At 43.1% G+C, this 18,312-nt stretch overlaps 2 protein-coding genes across 2 annotated transcripts; both read right to left on the bottom strand.

Moving 5' to 3' along the window:
- Window positions 1–857: 857 nt before the first annotated feature.
- On the bottom strand, window positions 858–6,736 carry LOC115172907 (MAPK/MAK/MRK overlapping kinase). Its single transcript, XM_029730759.1, has 12 exons — window positions 6,395–6,736; window positions 6,050–6,164; window positions 5,562–5,651; window positions 5,392–5,462; window positions 5,187–5,265; window positions 4,755–4,803; window positions 4,460–4,638; window positions 4,178–4,279; window positions 3,895–4,068; window positions 3,633–3,756; window positions 3,236–3,427; window positions 858–2,650 (listed from the first exon to the last, which is right to left on the bottom strand). Exons 1-12 carry the CDS (start codon window positions 6,399–6,401, stop codon window positions 2,573–2,575), a joined length of 1,260 nt encoding a protein of 419 aa, XP_029586619.1. The 5' UTR covers window positions 6,402–6,736; the 3' UTR covers window positions 858–2,572.
- A 5,251-nt stretch (window positions 6,737–11,987) lies between these two features.
- klhdc2 (kelch domain containing 2) lies at window positions 11,988–18,198 on the bottom strand. The gene is made up of 14 exons (XM_029730775.1): window positions 18,073–18,198; window positions 17,167–17,406; window positions 16,806–16,885; window positions 16,571–16,688; window positions 16,116–16,228; window positions 15,749–15,830; window positions 15,392–15,475; window positions 15,195–15,275; window positions 14,896–14,954; window positions 13,560–13,669; window positions 13,405–13,477; window positions 13,170–13,257; window positions 12,964–13,016; window positions 11,988–12,743 (listed from the first exon to the last, which is right to left on the bottom strand). Exons 2-14 carry the CDS (start codon window positions 17,398–17,400, stop codon window positions 12,620–12,622), a joined length of 1,299 nt encoding a protein of 432 aa, XP_029586635.1. The 5' UTR covers window positions 17,401–17,406; window positions 18,073–18,198; the 3' UTR covers window positions 11,988–12,619.
- Between the last annotated feature and the right edge of the window lie 114 nt (window positions 18,199–18,312).

Genomic DNA, 18,312 nt, shown 5'->3' on the forward strand with positions numbered 1-18,312 from the left:
TTGAAGAATCGCAGATATATTTTGATTTGTTTAACACTTTTTTTGGTTACTACATGATTCCATGTGTTATTTCATAGTTTTGATGTCTTCACTATTATTCTACAATGTAGAAAATAGTAAAAAAAATAAGAAAAACCCTGGAATGAGTAGGTGTGTCCAAAACTTTTGACTGGTACTGTATATCTTAACTTGATTGCTGGACATGCAAAACATTTTCGGACTATATCAACAATGGACTAATGAAACAAATACCAAAATATTGTTTTTGTGTAGGGTTTTCCTTTAAGCATTTATTGTAATTATTTCAGATGAAAATCTGCTCTATCGTAGTATTGCAATTCAGTGAGTTATCGGGGTAATATCAAATTATTACTGTAGTGTAACTTTTAATCGTTTAAGGAAATGGTTATATTTCTAATGCAGAAAAATATACATTAATTATATTAAAATCTTGAGTATGCAGTTTTCTTTTCTCTTGTACAAAATTCATCCAGATGTATTTTGATATACGAGATTAATGTATTAAATGCTCGAAATAAACGCTTAAAATAATCACAATGTGCAGAAGTCAGACAAAGCAGCTGTCAACTTCGCAAATATTATGAAGCTCAGGAAGTCTTATAGACTAAGATAAAGAAAATATATATTTTGCTTACCATCAGCAACGCTTTTCTGTGTCCAAAAAGACCCACAGCAGGACCTCGTTCCGTGTGACGCCTATTTAAGGAGTTAAGTGACTCCACACTAACCACAGAAGGAACGAATGGTGAAGTGAATATATTTTTGGATTGTGGTTAACGTTTGACACTTTTTTTTATTCTTAATTAAAAAGGTATATATTCTATTACACTTGTATTGTTAGTGATTTTGTTTGTCCATTTTATTGTGCAGATTGATTTTTATAAGTGCTTGGTGAAATGTTTTTACATTTGGGTTGTAAAGATAAGATACACTTCATGAAACACACTTTCACTTTGCTTGTTCCCATACAATACGTGCTGGGATAAGTATGGGCGTACACTGTATATGCCTTTCATATGTACAATAATACCTCTGTCTCAAATGACTTAGAAACAGTCTGTCACAGTATTGGAAAATCTTATGTAATATATCATAGAACAAAAGGGAAAAACATTCACAGAACTTAACTTTACAAAATATGTTGCTTTTTCTCAATACATTTTATACATGTTATACTCTTATGGCAATGCAGTAGTACAGGGTTAGGCAACCCTACTCCTGCTGGAACTGAAGGATTTTGTTCCAACTAGGCACCACACCTGATCAACTAAGGTAATTGATCAGTTTAGTGATTGCCTATATTCAACCCACCTGGTCTTCCGGGTTGGTTAAATCAAAAACATGACGTGTCTGTAGCTCTCCAGGCCCAGGGGCGATACTAAAACACATTGAGAGTTTGTTGGTCATGTACTTGACTATTGCTTTGGAAGTCACAGGTGGTCTAGGAAATCTACAATTTTGATTGTATCATAAAGATATGCTCTGTGAGCAAAAAAAGACAATTTCCAAAAATCAGATTTTATCTAGCACTGGGATACAATGTACTGAATCATGTGCTGAATCAATGAACTTACCAAGGTACTAACACCTGATCTTTTATCATTTTATTAAATACACTGAGTGTACAAAACATTAGGAACATAGTTGCACCCCCCGCTTTTGCACTCAGAACAGCCTCATATTTCTCATTGAATGGACTCTACAAGTTGTTGAAAGTGTTTCGCAAGGATGCTGTCCCATGTTGACTTTAATGCTTCCCACAGTTGTCAAGTTGGATGGATGTCCTTTGGGTGGTGGACCATTCTTGATACACACAGGAAACTGTTGAGCGTAGAAAAAACCCAGCATTGTTGAAGTTCTTGACACAGTCAAACTGGTGCACATGGCACCTACTACCATATCCCGTTCAAAGGCACTTAAATATTTTGTTTTGCAACTTCACCAACTGAATGGCACACACACTATCCATGTCTCAAGGCTTAAAAATCCTTCTTTAACCCGTCTCCTCCCGTTCATCTACACTGATTTGAAGTGGATGTAACAAGTGACATCAATAAGGGATCATAGCTTTCACCTGGTCAGTCTGTCATGGAAAGAGCAGGTGTTCTTAATGTTTTGTACATTCAGTGTATATCAGAGCTCGTCCTTGAAGTTCTGCGTTGCATGTGAGTAGTCATTAGCTCACTTTTGAGCAAATTTATCAACAACCGTTAATAACATGACACACCTAGTTAGGAAATGGTTGGGTTATTAACGGTCAATAGGCATCTTCTCATTTGCCTAACACTGATGACAGAGTCAAATATACTTTGGGGATCATGTTGTATTTCATCTGCCGGAATGATGACTTATACAAATTAACCCTGGTAATTATTGCTATGGGACATTCCTTTGTCCAACACCATGTTAGCATTGCTCACCAGAAAGCAGCAGGCTTTGAAGTAGCGAAGTAGCTTTGTTCAACAATGTCTAACCAAATCAAACAAAATCAGATCTGAGTATGTACAACAGGTCTGTTGAATAGCAACAGTTGTTTAAAAATTGGGGTCTCTCAGTAGCCACCAGGTTTCCTATCCAGAGGAGGCATGTAGTAGGTCTTGAAAGCAGAGCAGTGGGATTCATCCTTTGGCTGTTGTGTAAAGAGGAGATAAAACGGGGTTAACAGAAATATATGAACAACACATGGACGCTATTCTATTGAATCCTGAGGCTGTATATCAAGGATCTCGGAGTAGGAATGCTGATCTAGGATGTGTGTTGCTTTTTAGATCATAATGAAGTAAGATTACATGGACAGATGGGGTCGACCTGATCCTAGACCAGCAGTCCTACTCAGATTCTTGACACATACAGCCTCAGATTGTCTTTATGATGTGCAATAAAGTCATGTCTGTACAGGACATTTTGTCGTAGGGAGTAGCCATACTAGTGATTAGAGCGTTGGGGCCGAAAGGTTGCTGGATCGAATCCCCGAGCTGACAAGGTAAAAATCGGTCATTCTGCCCCTGAGCAAAACAGTTAACCCACTGTTCCCCAGGCGCCGAAGACGTGGATGTCAATTAAGGCAGCCCCCCCACACCTCTCTGATTCAGAGGGGTTGGGTTAAATGTGGATGAGACATTTCATTTGAAGGCATTCAGTCGTACAACTGACTAGGTGTCCCCCTTTCCCATAGGGATGTCCTAAAATGTACACCGTAATACAGTGCGTTTACCTTAGCCAATCGTTGGTGGCACTTTTTTGATGTGATGGCTGGGAGGGACCCACGGTGAGTGATGGTGAGAACTGGCACTGTGCTAACAGGGAAGGTAATCTGGGGAGCAGGCACTACCACATTGAGCTTTGGTAATTCCACCTGTGGGGCGTTGCGTCTGATCAGAGGCTCGGCAACGTGCTTAATGTTGTGCTGCAAAACAGAAGAATATTATGCCATCATAAGGGACTATAGCCCCATCATAGTAGGGAAAAGTACATCCAAATTATGGAATATTTTGTCATTTTCCCAGTATGTAGCATATTAAAACATTTTATCCTACCCTTTGTAATGTGGTTGATTACTCATATAATGTGATGTAGGGTCAACCTTTTTAGGAGATGTGTCCGTCTCTTACCTGCCTCCTGCCCTGTCTGGCCATGCGCCGCAGGTGATCCACAGAGTGGGGGGTCCCACTGCTCTCTCCTCCCTCTACAGTCACAATGGCTCTGCGCAGACTATCAGCTCTCCTCTCCGCCAGCCTGAGACAAGGACAGGAGGGAAGATAGCATTTACCATATGAATTCAATTAAATACTTTATCTCTCACACTACACATACTACAATTATAAAGCACAGTATGTCTATGTATTTGTTATACAGTACAGTTTGTGTGCTTACCGTAGCTCTCTAAAAAATATGTGCTGTAGCGCCGCTCTTGCGCCAATGCGCTCCTCTGGGTCGTAGGTCAGCATCTGGTAGAGCAACGACAGACTGGGTGCTGAACAGTTTGGGATGAGCTGAGATATTCCACTGCCTTTCCGCAGAGGGAAGTCAAAACGCATCGCCCTAGACCTGTCAAAAAAATGTATGTACAACACTGTCATTGAGGACAATGGTTTCCACTGAACATACTGTAAGTCATTGGTCTTCATTACATGATAAGCGTATCTAACAAACGTACTGAGGGAATTTTTGAAGGAGACTGCTGTCAGGTGTACCCAAAACATCATGGATCTTGGTCACCTGATCCAACTCATTGGTTCCCGGAAACAGAGGGCTGAGACTGAAATACACAAACATTATCGTCTGTGATGTCAACAAGGCTATTTATACAACAGCAGCTGTTCACGAATGTCTGTGGCTTCGGCCGTAGAGGAACACAACGCTAAAGCCATAACCAAAGTCTCCTACTAGAATGGACATAAGCAGTTCTGTATCTAATTTGATGATCGATGAAAGGTACCTGATGATCTCATAGAAAACACATCCTACACTCCACATGTCCATCTTGTGTGAGTAATAGCCGTCTGTGAGGAGGCACTCTGGGGCTCTGTACCAGCGGGTGGAGATGTACTCTGTGTAGGGGGGCTTGGAGTGCAAACTCCTGCACGAGCCAAAGTCTCCAAGTTTGAGCACGTCGTGCTATGGAAGCAACCAACCAAGTCATGGACAACATATGGTAAACAATGTAACAGTAACAGTTCTGATTAACCAATCAGCAGGCAAGGTTTTCAGCATCATTATTTTTTGTTACTTACTTTGATTAGAATGTTCTCTGGCTTAACGTCCCGGTGAAAGATCCCGTTGCTGTACCAAGATAACAACAGGGTACAACTGTTTACTTTTAGGGGAAGCAAAAAAAACATACCCTTAATGTAACTGATGTGAAATGGCTAGTTAGTTTGCGGTGGTGCGCGCTAATAGCGTTTCAATCGGTGACGTCACTTGCTCTGAGACTTGAAGTAGGGTTTCCCCTTGCGTTGCAAGGGCCGCGGCTTTTGTGGCGCGATGGGTAACGATGCTTCGCTGGGTGTCAGTTGTTGATGTGTGCAAGGGTCCCTGGTTCGAGCCCGGGTTGGGGCGAAGAGAGGGACGGAACCTACACTGTTACATTAACACCCTGTGTCTTTCGTCTATAGGAAATGTATTTATACATGGACAAGATCCCATCTCCATATTTTCATTCTTACCTATGCATATGATCGAGTGACTTGCAGAGTTGGTACATGTAGTGTCTGATTTTACTTTCTGGCAAAGGTTGCTGCCTCCCTGCAAGTGAGACAAGTTAGCAATGCACAAGATAACTGAATGGGGAATAGTATTTGATGTGCTGTAGTTACAGTTGTGGTAGACGTTTTATGTCATTCACAGTAGCAGTTTCACTGTGTGCCTGACCTCGTATGTACTCATAGATGTTCATCTCCATCAGCTCACATACCAAGGACAGAGTCCCTGACTCTTTGTCACTGTAACACATTGAATTAATCAGACAAAATGTCCATATTATTATTCGGTTGAGGCTTCACACAAACAATTAAAAAGACAGGGACAAACATTGTACTCACAATATCAATTCATGCAGCTGAATGATGTTTGGGTGAGGGTTCAGTCTTTTCATGGCCTGGACTTCTCGCAGGTTGTTGGCCTGTTCCAGGCTGAACAACAAACCAAAAAACATGAAGCGAAACCTGTTATTAACTCTGTAGCAGACTGATAACCACCAACACATGTTAAATTAACTTGCTTTACATTGTTGAGAACATGTATCATGTCATGACTTATTTTCAAAGACGATTCACAAAATGGAGTAGTTAAATTTAGAGTAGTTCGCTATATAGGTTAAACGTTAATTTACATGCTTAGAGAAGTCTGTTGTAAAAAGCAACATTGTGCCTAGCCGAACTCAACCTCACTAGGTCACAGTGACTTCCAGTTGGATAGGTAAGGGTGTCATGCTGCTAGCTCAAGATTCAAGGTGAGGGTCCACACACACACAGAGGACGTGGAGCACCCCAAGGCAAACAGCAGGCAGCACCCCTGATAGTTAGTTTACCTGCTGAGTGACTGCTTCATCGTTTTACACGCATAATACTTCCCATCTTTCAGGTTTTGAGCCTTCACCACTTCTGAAAATGTCCCTTCTCCAATTTTGTTGATTATCTTGTAATCTGCATAACAAAACAGAGTTTAGACTTGTAGCTAACGTTACTCTTGTAATAATTAAGAAAAAAACATAAAGCTCTAGCTAGCAGCTGTCTAATGTTAGCTGTATAATTATATGAGAATATGAAAAGTTGCCTGGAAAAAGAATTTGACATGCCACGATATTTCCTAGCCAATGTAAGGTTAGCTAACGCTAGCTAGTAACGTAGTACAGGCAAGCAAGCGATCAACGTACTATCCATTCTTCAAAGTGTTTACTGCACAGAAGTAGATTATCCATACTAGTCCTATATTTAAATAACACATTGCGATAATTTCATGGAACAGCCGTGTTGTGGCAAGATTGCTAGTTGGCTGATCTAGCTAGCTCCTCCAAGACTGAAAGGCTGGAGAGAGAAACGCCTTGCTGCTCTAGCTAGCCATGTTAGCTGGGCCGTCACCTTGGTAACCAGGCACGCCTCACTCTCAACTCTCTGACCTGAAAACAATACATTTACGCCTCGATCACACCGACACCACGGACAAATGGTTACGCAGCACAATTTGGATATGTGTGCAACAAAAGTTTAACATTAACCTTCTGCTACCATCTCTGTCAAACCGTCTACGCATATGTTAGATAAATCCAACGTATGCACCACACATAACGTACTAATTAGGCCTCTGTAACGCAATAGTGCAAGGCACACGTAGCGTTCCACTGGAAATGAATGTACTTCTGGTGTACCAAAATGCAAAACACAATCGGTGTGATTGAGGCGTTACAGTGGCTGGCTGGGTGGCTATCTATGCAGAACAAAAATATAAACGCAACTTGCAACAAGTGGGTGAGCATAGGCCTACCTAGTTGGGAGCTAGGCCGACCCACTGGAGAGTCGGGCCCAGCCAATAAGAAAACGTTTTTCCCCACATAAGGGCTTTATTACAGACAGAAATATTCCTAGGTTTCAGGTGAGGAAGCCGGATGTGGAGGTCCTGGGCTGGCATGGTCTGCGGTTGTGAGGCCGGTTGGACATACTGCCAAATTCTCTAAAACAACGTTGGAGGTGGCTTACGGTATAAAAATAAACATTAAATTATCCGGCAACAGCTCTGATGGATATTGCTGCAGTCAGCATGACAATTGCACACTCCCTCAAAACTAAAGACATCTGTGGCATTGTGTGACAAAACTGCCCATTTTAGTGGCCTTTTGTCCCCAGCACAAGGTGCACCTGTGTAATGATCATGCTGTTTAATCCGTTATTGGGCTATTTCTGGGCTATTTTATTTCAGCTTATTAAACATGGGACCAACACATTACATGTTGCATTTATATTTTATATTTTTGTTCAGTATATATATATATATATACAGTTGAAGTCGGAGGTTTAAAACTAGTTTTTCAACCACTCCACACATTTCTTGTTAGCAAACTATAGTTTTGGCAAGTCGGTTAGGACATCTACTGTGTGCATGACACAAGTAATTTTTCCAACAATAGTTTACAGACAGATGTTTAAAAAAAAAAATTGTACACTTGTGATTCACTGCATCACAATTCCAGTGGGTCAGAAGTTTACATACGCTAAGTTGACTGTGCCTTAAAACAGCTTGGAAAATTCCAGAAAATTATGTCATGGCTTTAGAAGCTTCTGATAGGCTAATTGACATCATTTGAGTCAATTGGAGGTGTACCTGTGGATGTATTTCAAGGCCTACCTTCAAACTCAGTGCCTCTTTGCTTAACATCATGGGAAAATCAAAAGAAATCAGCCAAGACCACAAACCTGGTTCATCGTTGGGAGCAATTTCCAAACACCTGAAGGTACCACGTTCATCTGTACAAATAATAGTACGCAAGTATAAACACCATGGGACCACGCAATCGTCATTCCGCTCAGGAAGGAAACACATTCTGTCTCATAGAGATGAACGTACTTTGGTGCGAAAAGTGCAAATCAATCTCAGAACAACATCAAAGGACTTTGTGAAGATGCTGGAGGAAACGGGTACAAAAGTATCTATATCCACAGTAAAACGAGTCCTATATCGACATAAGCTGAAAGGTTGCTCAGCAAGGAAGAAGCCACTGCTCCAAAACCGCCATAAAAAGCCAGACTACGGTTTGCAACTGCACATTGGGACGAAGATCGTACTTTTTGGAGAAATGTCCTCTGGTCTGATGAAGCTGTTTGGCCATAATGACCATAGTTATGTTTGGAGGAAAAAGGGGGAGGCTTGCAAGCCAAAGATCACCATCCCAACCGTGAAGCACGGGGGTTGCAGTATCATGTTGTGGGGGTACTTTGCTGCAGGGGGGGACTGGTGCACTTCACAAAATAGATGGCATCATGAGGAAGGAAAATTATGTGGATATTATTATGTCCTTATTTCAACAAGGAACACAGACTGAGACCAAGGTCTCTTTTACAGCTGGGCCCTGCGTATACATGTTTACACATACAGTTTAGGTACAATGATTAAGAAACAAAACGATCACAGATAACACTAAAAAATACAGTAGCAGATTACATTTACACATAGGTTATTCCCCTAACAGCACAAGAACTTGCATTACCCGAAGCAGTTACAAGCAATATAAAAATCCTCCAATAAATGTTTAAAATGGGCAAGGGGGACAAGAGTCTCAAGTTTAAGTTTAGTCTGCAGGCTATTCCATAGGCAAGGAGTGTAACAGGAAAAGACAGCCATTCCCAACTCTGTGGAAATCGCATGGGCCTCAAGTGTAATTCATGCTTCAGACCTGGTTTTAGGAATTATAATTCTAATGATGGGTGATGACAAGAAGGTCGTTTATTCAGAAGTGCTTTATAGACAAACACGAGAGCATGTTGTTCTCGTCTTATGGACAGCGAAGTCCAACCCACATGTTGATATAAAACACAGTGATGAGTTCTGTAGCTAGCACTCGTAATAAACCTAAGTGCCAAATGAGAAGTAGCATCCAGCGGTTTAAGTGTTGATGCCGTAGCGTGCATGTAGATAATATCCCCATAATCTAGAACAGACATAAAAGTAGCTTGCACAATGTGTCTTCTATTTGTAGAGGACAAACATGTCCTGTTTCTATATATTGAAGCAACATTTAAAAAAATAAAAATAAAAATGTCACCTTTATTTAACCAGGTAGGCTAGTTGAGAACAAGTTCTCATTTGCAACTGCGACCTGGCCAAGATAAAGCATAACAGTTAGACACATACAACACAGAGTTACACATAGAATGAACAAAACATACAGTCAATAATACAGAAGAAAAAAAAGTCTATATACAGTGAGTGCAAATATGGTAAAATAAGGGAATTAAGGCAATAAATAGGCCATGGTGGCAAAGTAATTACAGTATGGCAATTAAACACTGGAAGGGTAGATGTGCAAAAGATGGAATGTGCAAGTAGAGATACTGGGGTGCAAAAGGAGCAGAATAAATAAATAAATACAGTATGGGGATGAGGTAGATAGATTGGCTGTATACAGATGGGCTATGTACAGGTGCAGTGATCTGTGAGCTGCTCTGACAGCTGGTGCTTAACGCTAGTGAGGGAGATGGGAATCTCCAGCTTCAGAGATTTTTGCAGTTCATTCCAGTCATTGGCAGCAGAGAACTGGAAGGAAAGTCAACCAAAGGAGGAATTGGCTTTGGGGGTGACCAGTGAGATATACCTGCTGGAGCGCGTGCTACGAGTGGGTGCTGCTATGGTGACCAGCAAGCTGAGATAAGACGGGGCTTTACCTAGCAGAGACTTGTAGATATCCTGTAGCCAGTGGGTTTGGCGACGAGTATGAAGTGAGGGCCAGCCAACGAGAGCATATAGGTCGCATTGGTGGGTAGTGTATTTGGCTTTGGTGACAAAATGGATGGCACTGTGATAGACTGCATCCAGTTTGTTGAGTAGAGTGTTGGAGGCTATTTTATAGATGACATCGCCGAAGTCGATAATCGAATGGATGGTCAGTTTCATGAGGGTATGTTTGGCAGCATGAGTGAAGGATGCTTTGTTGCGAAATAGGAAGCCGATTCTAGATTTGATCTTGGATTGGAGATGCTTAATATGAGTCTGGAAGGAGAGTTTACAGTCTAGCCAGACACCCAGGTATTTGTAGTTATCCACGTATTCTAAGTCAGAGCCGTCCAGAGTAGTGATGCTGGATGGGCGGGCAGGTGCGGGCAGTGATCGATTGAAGAGCATGCATTTAGTTTTATTTGCGTTTAAGAGCAGTTGGAGGCCACGGAAGGAGAGTTGTATGGCATTGAAGCTCGTCTGGAGGTTAGTTAACACAGTGTCCAAAGAAGGGCCAGAAGTATACAGAATGGTGTCGTTTGCATAGAGGTGGATCAGAGAATCATCAGCAGCAAGAGCGACATCATTGATATATACAGAGAAGAGTCGGCCCAAGAATTGAACCCTGTGGCACCCCCATAGAGACTGCCAGAGGTCCGGACAACAGGCCCTCCGATTTGACACACTGAACTCTATCAGAGAAGTAGTTGGTGAACCAGGCGAGGCAGTCATTTGAGAAACCAAGGCTGTTGAGTCTGCCAATAAGAAGGTGGTGATTGACAGAGTCGAAAGCCTTGGCCAGGTCGATGAATACTGCTGCACAGTAATGTCTCTTATCGATGGCGGTTATGATATCGTTAAGGACCTTGTCTCAAGACACCAGTCAGGAAGTTAAGTCAGGAAGTTAAAGCTTGGTTGGGTCTTCCAAATGGACAATGACCTGAAGCATACTTCCAAAGATGTGGCAAAATGGCTTAAGGACAACAAAGTCAAGGTATTGGAGTGGACATCACAAAGTCCTGAGCTCAATCCAATAGCAAATTTGTGGACAGAACTGAAAAAGCGTGTGCGAGCAAGGAGTCCTACAAACCTGACTCAGTTACACCAGCTCTGTCAGGAGGAATGGGCCAAAATTCACCCAACTTATTGTGGTAAGCCTGTGGAAGGCTACCTGAAACATTTGACCCAAGTTAAACAATTTAAAGTCAATGCTACCAAATACTAATTGAGTGTATGTGAACTTCTGACCCACTGGGAATGTGATGAAAGAAATAAAATCTGAAATAAATCTCTCTTCTATTATTCTGACAGTTCACATTCTTAAAATAAAGTGGTGATCCTAACTGACCTAAAACAGGGAATTTTTACTAGGATTAAATGTCAGGAATTGTGAAAAACTGAGTTTAAATGCATTTGGCTAAGGTGTATGTAAACTTCTGATTTCAACTGTATATATATATATATATATATATATATATAGTAAATCATACAAATTCACCTCAGTCTTATTCTGGCAGTCTGGAATATTTAAGCAAGCACCTTGGCCATATGAATGACTGCTTAGTCACTTAACACTAACCATACATGAGTGTGAAAAGGGAGCTCTGGTTTTCACATCCTTTTATCGCTCGTTTCAGGATATGGATTTATCTAGAAACATCCACAGCAATGTTAAAGTATCAGCACCTAATCTGCTGGCAGCCAAATAATAAATGGCTCTATAGAATGAATTTACATTTTAGTCATTTAGCAGACGCTCTTATCCAGAGCGACTTACAGTAGAGTGCATACATTTTATTACATTTTTTTTGGTCATGGGATTTATTCCCATCTGGACAGTATCATGATATGAAGGAAAACCAGAGACATTGAGTCAACCCATCCCTTAATAGGACAATGCTGACTTAATTGATGCCTTCAATTGACCGATAATATGCAAATTAATATATGGATGACAGGAAAAGCCTTCATTTCCCCTCAGTTGTTTCACAGATTTTTTACATTCATCATTCAAGATAGTGTGTATGTAAAAGATCAGATTCAGATCTGGCATATTTGTCTGGTTTATTTTCTTGATTCAAAATTAAACATTTTAAATGTATTTTATAATAAAAATGTCAAGGGAAAGCTGTGCAGATCAGACAAGAATAATACCAAACAAGTAACTTCTTGATAATTAAATTCAGTGCAATGTAGCTCCAATGTAACTGGTATTACCTGATTAAAACAGACAAATTGCTACACGAGCCTCTTCTGACTAACATGATCTAAGGTATGCCACCTCTCCAGCAGGATTGAATACATGGTACTTTTACTTAAAAAAATATACTTTTTTTTTTTTTTTTTTTAAACACGGTCACAACAAATCCACACATATATATGCAATACAATATATACATCATAAAAGTAAGCACTCAGAATTAGGATAATGAACGTTGCCATGTTTGCTGATTGACTGGCCTAAGGGATTTGCCAACACTAGTCCCTATAAAACCCTCTTTTTCTCTAAATGATTTACATTAATTTACTTTGTTTTTCCCGACCCACTCCTCATGACACTTGGTGACAAGATCAGGTGAGCTGTCCTCTTCGTTCAGCTAGCAGCAAGGCCATGGCAGTCAACCATCTCAAACACACTCAACGCTACCACCCCAAAGAACGTGGTGGTGTATGGCTCTTATGAGCCCAGGGCGTTGATGCCTCCCATCCGCTGTCTGAGAGTGTGTAGCAGATGTTTAGGCAGACAGTCCCAGGACCCAGACAGCAACTCTCTGTGCTGCAGCGCTGCTTCCATACAGAACCTAGAACAAATCAGGCAATATTTAACTTACCACTTCGCATGGTAAGGCAAGTTTTAGGTTGACCACAAGATGTACTGTATAAGAGTTGACGTGTTCATTAGGCAGAAGAAAACTGACTGAAACAGGGACCTGGACTTTGGGTTGTGTTCATTAGGGCATGCAACGGAAAAACAGTATTTCGGTGTATGGGCCATATTGTCTGAGTTCTGTTTCTACTCACCGGACAAGTGACTTGGGTTGAACTGTGAAGACCAGCAACTCTTTGCTGTGAGCCTGTTGAAAAGGAAAATCGAAGAACATATCCATGCATTCAAACTATACTTGGTAGTAAAACTGGTTATCAATCCGTTTGTTGATCTAATTTCAAGTGACACCAAGAAAGGTCTAGTAGTTTATGACTGAGTGGTGTGTTCTAACTGTACTCACAGCTCGCTGATGGGACAGCAGGTTGTTGGCACAGCCACCGAACACAAGCACCTCCCCACCAGGACCGGAACAGGCCGTGTGCCAGAGCCTGACACACACACAAAATCAGAGAAAAATCACCACTGACTCATAACACAAACAATGTACACAGTGAGACAAGCAGCTTCTTTTCCTAACCACTTATTTGGTGATATTGTCATGAAGATTAATTGGTTTATCTCTATGGAGATATTACCTGGGGCTCTCTGTGTGATTGTGCTTGAACTGCTGCCACTCGTTCTTGCTGACACAGTACAGCCAAGCATCACCTGTATACATGACAAATAGATAGAGGAATTAATTGTGGTCGAGCCATGGACTCTTAAGGAAAATGAAATATTCTTCACTCACTGAGCGTCTCTCGGGAAGTTGTGAAGCCTCCGAACAGGAATATGTGGTCAGGTGACACAGGGGTTAAGGAGTGCCATGAGCGTCCCACAGGACCCTGCTGAGGAACACTCCTGCAGAAGGCCAAGGAGAGGGGGAGATGGGACCGGGAGAGGTGGAGATGGGACCGGGAGAGGTGGAGATGGGACCGGGAGAGGTGGAGGGGGAGATGGGACCGGGAGAGGTGGAGGGGGAGATGGGACCGGGAGAGGTGGAGATGGGACCGGGAGAGGGGGAGATGGGACCGGGAGAGGTGGAGATGGGACCGGGAGAGGTGGAGGGGGAGATGGGACCGGGAGAGGTGGAGGGGGAGATGGGACCGGGAGAGGTGGAGGGGGAGATGGGACCGGGAGATGGGACCGGGAGAGATGGGACCGGGAGATGGGACCGGGAGAGATGGGACCGGGAGAGGTGGAGAGGGGGATGGGACCGGGAGAGGTGGAGGTGGAGATGGGACCGGGAGAGGTGGAGATGGGACCGGGAGAGGTGGAGATGGGACCGGGAGAGGTGGAGATGGGACCGGGAGAGGTGGAGATGGGACCGGGAGAGGTGGAGATGGGACCGGGAGAGGTGGAGATGGGACCGGGAGAGGTGGAGATGGGACCGGGAGAGGTGGAGATGGGACCGGGAGAGGTGGAGATGGAGATGGGACCGGGAGAGGTGGACATGGAGATGTGACCAGGAGAGGTGGACATGGAGATGTGACCAGGAGAGGTGGAGATGTGACCGGGGGAGATGGAGGGGAGCGTGGGGAAATGGGACCGGTGGAGGGGAGATGTGACCGGGGGAGATGGAGGGGAGCGTGGGGAAATGGGACCGGGGGAGGTGGAGGGGAGATGTGACCGGGAGAGATGGAGATGTGACCAGGAGAGATGGAGGGGAGCGTGGGGAAATGGGACCGGAGGAGGTGGAGGGGAGATGTGACCAGGAGAGATGGAGGGGAGATGGGACCGGGGGAGATGGAGGGGAGCGTGGGGAAATGGGACCGGGGGAGGTGGAGGGGAGATGTGACCAGGAGAGATGGAGGGGAGATGGGACCGGGGGAGATGGAGGGGAGCGTGGGGAAATGGGACCGGGGGAGGTGGAGGGGAGATGTGACCGGGAGAGATGGAGGGGAGATGTGACCAGGAGAGATGGAGGGGAGCGTGGGGAGGTGGAGGGGGTTAAGAGTTGTTAGTACCATCATGGTGAACACACAGGGACATCCATGGGTAAGAGCACAACATCCTCCCATAAAAAATGAATGTGTTTAACGCTATAACATGCATGAAGACATTTTGGATAAGTTGGCATAGCGTACATTTCATGCCACTCCCAGGAGTCCATGTCGATGTAGTACATGTCGTTCAGGCGGTAATCCTGTTGCGAAAGAGTCAAGCCTTACTCATATGGAGGAAGAGCATCAAACATTTAGAACACAATATCCTTTATAATCTATGATGTAACAAGGCATAACAATATGTAAATCATATAAATTAACATCGTGAAGACCTAAATCTCTGTCTACAGGCCAGTGATATTGTTTTACATTAGACAGCGTGACTGTAAACTCAGCAGAAACTTGTGTAAGCTCTATTTTCAAAGAACATTCCTACTTACCCTGTAACGCCCCCCAAACACGTAGCCTCGGTTGCCCACCTTGGCACAGGCATGCGCTGCCCGGGGAGAGGGGGCGTTGCCCTTTCGCCAGGAGAGAGGGAGGGAAAGGAGGGGTGAGAATGGGGCTCCCACTGAGACAGCTGTACAAAATGGCTTCCAACACAAAGTCATGACCGGATTTATGGGAATGGCGTTACCTTGGTGACTGGCTGGCTCCAAGTGGACGTCTCCAGGTCTAAGATGTGAATGTGGTTGTTCCAGCCCCGCCCCGGATTATCTCCCTGTTACAACACACAGTGAAGGGGTTGTGTTCATTAGGCCGTGCAACAGAAAACCTTTTTCTACAAAACACCAAAATTGGCAACTCTTATTGGACAAGTCCAGGTTGTCCCTCCCTGTTTCAGTCCATTTTCTTCCGTTTGGTGCCTAATGAACACAACCAAGGATTTACCCTTATTGACGACTCCCTTTGCTGCAGACTAATAGACTAAACAGACCGTTTTCATACTGCCGTTAAAAAGCAGCTGCAGAGTTGTAGAATTAATTGATCATACCATGAATGAAGTTTCATCGTATTCAAATGTCCCTCGGTGAGCTCCTTGTGCCATATAGCCGTAGCCCCCGAAGAATACTAGCCTGTCGACACACAGAGCAGTTCATTGAGAAACATTCATCAAAATAAACATCTCTTTCTTTAGAGGCAATATGTAATGTCGCAACAACAATATGTAACGGAGCAATGAGTTAGACCTAAAATCTACCTCACTGCCTGCCAATGGGCCACCTCACCTGTTCTATAATCTACCTCACTGCCTGCCAATGGGCCACCTCACCTGTTCTATAATCTACCTCACTGCCTGCCAATGGGCCACCTCACCTGTTCTATAATCTACCTCACTGCCTGCCAATGGGCCACCTCACCTGTTCTTGTGGACCCAGCAGCCTAGTTTGTCCTTGCAGGACGGTGCCAGGCCCTTGAGATCCTTCATCTCCTCCCAGCAGAGGGCCGGTGTTCGGAGAGGGAGCCGGAAGACCTGAAGGCCACAGAGCAGAACAGGGCCAACGTTGAGATGGTATCAAAAAAGTTACAACATAAGTTTCGTAACGGACATTAACATTTAAATGGTTTGTTGGAAAACAGGCTTCTGAGGTGAGATGGAGATAAATAAATAAATCCTGCTGTGGTGAATTAACATCCGATGCTGAAAGTGGGGATTTTAACCAAAAAATCCTCAAAAACATAGTTCTTAGCATGCAGCACATAAAATATTTTTGTAAACACAGTTTCTGGAAAGGAAACTGGACACAGCCTTAGGTGCCAAGATTCTACAAGACATAACAGAGTCCACGCACATGCACACACGGTCTATTCTCACCCGGTCAGTGTTTCCCCTGGCATGGTGGCCTCCAAACAGATAGAGGACGCCATCCACACACACTCCACAGCTGCCAGACATAGAGGTATGCAGGTTACCCACAGTCATCTGCTTCTTCCTGCAAATACAGACGGTAGATATAAGGGCTCTGGTCAAAAGTAGGGCACTATATAGGGAGCCATATAATTTGAGACACGCTAGACACTAACAAAAGGATGTTTAAAATCATTATTACCATCGTTCTGTCTCCATGTTGTAGATCCAGATTTCATTCCTTGGCAAGTATAAGTCAAAGAAGCCAGTGGTCTGGGAATTCTAATGACAAGACAAACAAGAGGGAAGTCAATGGAATTAAATAATCTGGAAACATGTTGGCTGGAGTTCGGCTGTGTTATCTCTGGCAAAGTGGACTGTGGCAAATGGTATCATAGGTCAAAAGCCGACGGCAAATCTTCCAATAAAAACTATAATTGATTGAAGACTCATTGATCATTGTTTCAATCATTGATTAAAATGGTATAGTTCCAAATTAAATTATTTAGATACACTATCATATAAACAACAGTCTATTCAGAATGCCTGTCATACTTGTTTACCTTATATCCTCCCCAAACATACATGTAGTGTCCATCCACCGCTGCTATGTGGCCACTGCGCTCAGCTGGCTGCTCCAACTCAAAGGGCTCTGCTTCTGTGTCCAGAACAACTACATCCTCATCATCCTCATCGAGTTCATCAGCCTCGTCCACCACCCAGTCAAATTCTCCCTCCTCTTCATCCCCCTCCTCAACAGGCAAGCGGTCAGGAATGTCCTCCTCTATTTCAGCCATGATCACCTGGATGGGAGATGAGAGCTACATAGTTTTGCATACACAGGGATTCAGAGTAGAGGAGTATGAGAGGTATTGTAACAATACAGACATTCACTATAGTTAAGAAGTCTCACCCCAACATGCAGCTATAGGATATAGCTAAGCAGGTAGCTCAGCTACCAATGGGCTGTGTTATGAACAGGGCTTAGTATGACTAAAAAGATAATACGTTTTACAGTATGAATTCTAAAGAGATTTACAAATAATTCAGATAGTAAAAATGCCAAAGATAGCGCGTTAGCTGTTACTGGGTAGGACTAGAATTGTTTTTGCCAGCTAAGTAAGTTAATATCAACAGCTGGCAACTGTTTTCGTACCACCATGGCTGGTGCACTGACTGTTGGTTGGTTTACATGGAAACACAAGTCATGATGTTGGCTTGTGTGCCATCATGAAGACAATATAAATGCGTAGCTCGTACAAAAAGACTAGTTTTCAGCAAGCATTTTAAGCCTACACCGACTCAACGTGACACCGAAAGCTACCTAGCCAACGTTAGCAAACTTAGCCGTGTCTGCAAGCTAGCTAACGTTCGCCCTATCAATTTAACTGCGTTTTAAAACGCCACCTAAACTTTGAAAAAAGGGAACTAATGCAACCTTGCAACAACAACAAAAAAAAGACACTTACGTAGTCTGCTTTAAATGGTCCACGTCTGCTTTGGCCTTCAGTGTGAAACGTTATGTTTTTGTTCAGTGATTATTATGCGACATCTGGTTGAAGTCGTCAATTACAAGACGCCTAACCGGAATTAACCCAATAACTTCTTATTTCCGCCATCTTGGTGAGGTCAAATATAATCGTTTGATTTATGCAAGTACAGAAGAGTAACACAATTCTTATTTGCTTTATTGTCCAACATTAACCAGT

Source organism: Salmo trutta, chromosome 33 (genome assembly GCF_901001165.1).
Source record: "Salmo trutta chromosome 33, fSalTru1.1, whole genome shotgun sequence".
Classification (NCBI taxonomy): Eukaryota; Metazoa; Chordata; class Actinopteri; order Salmoniformes; family Salmonidae; genus Salmo; species Salmo trutta.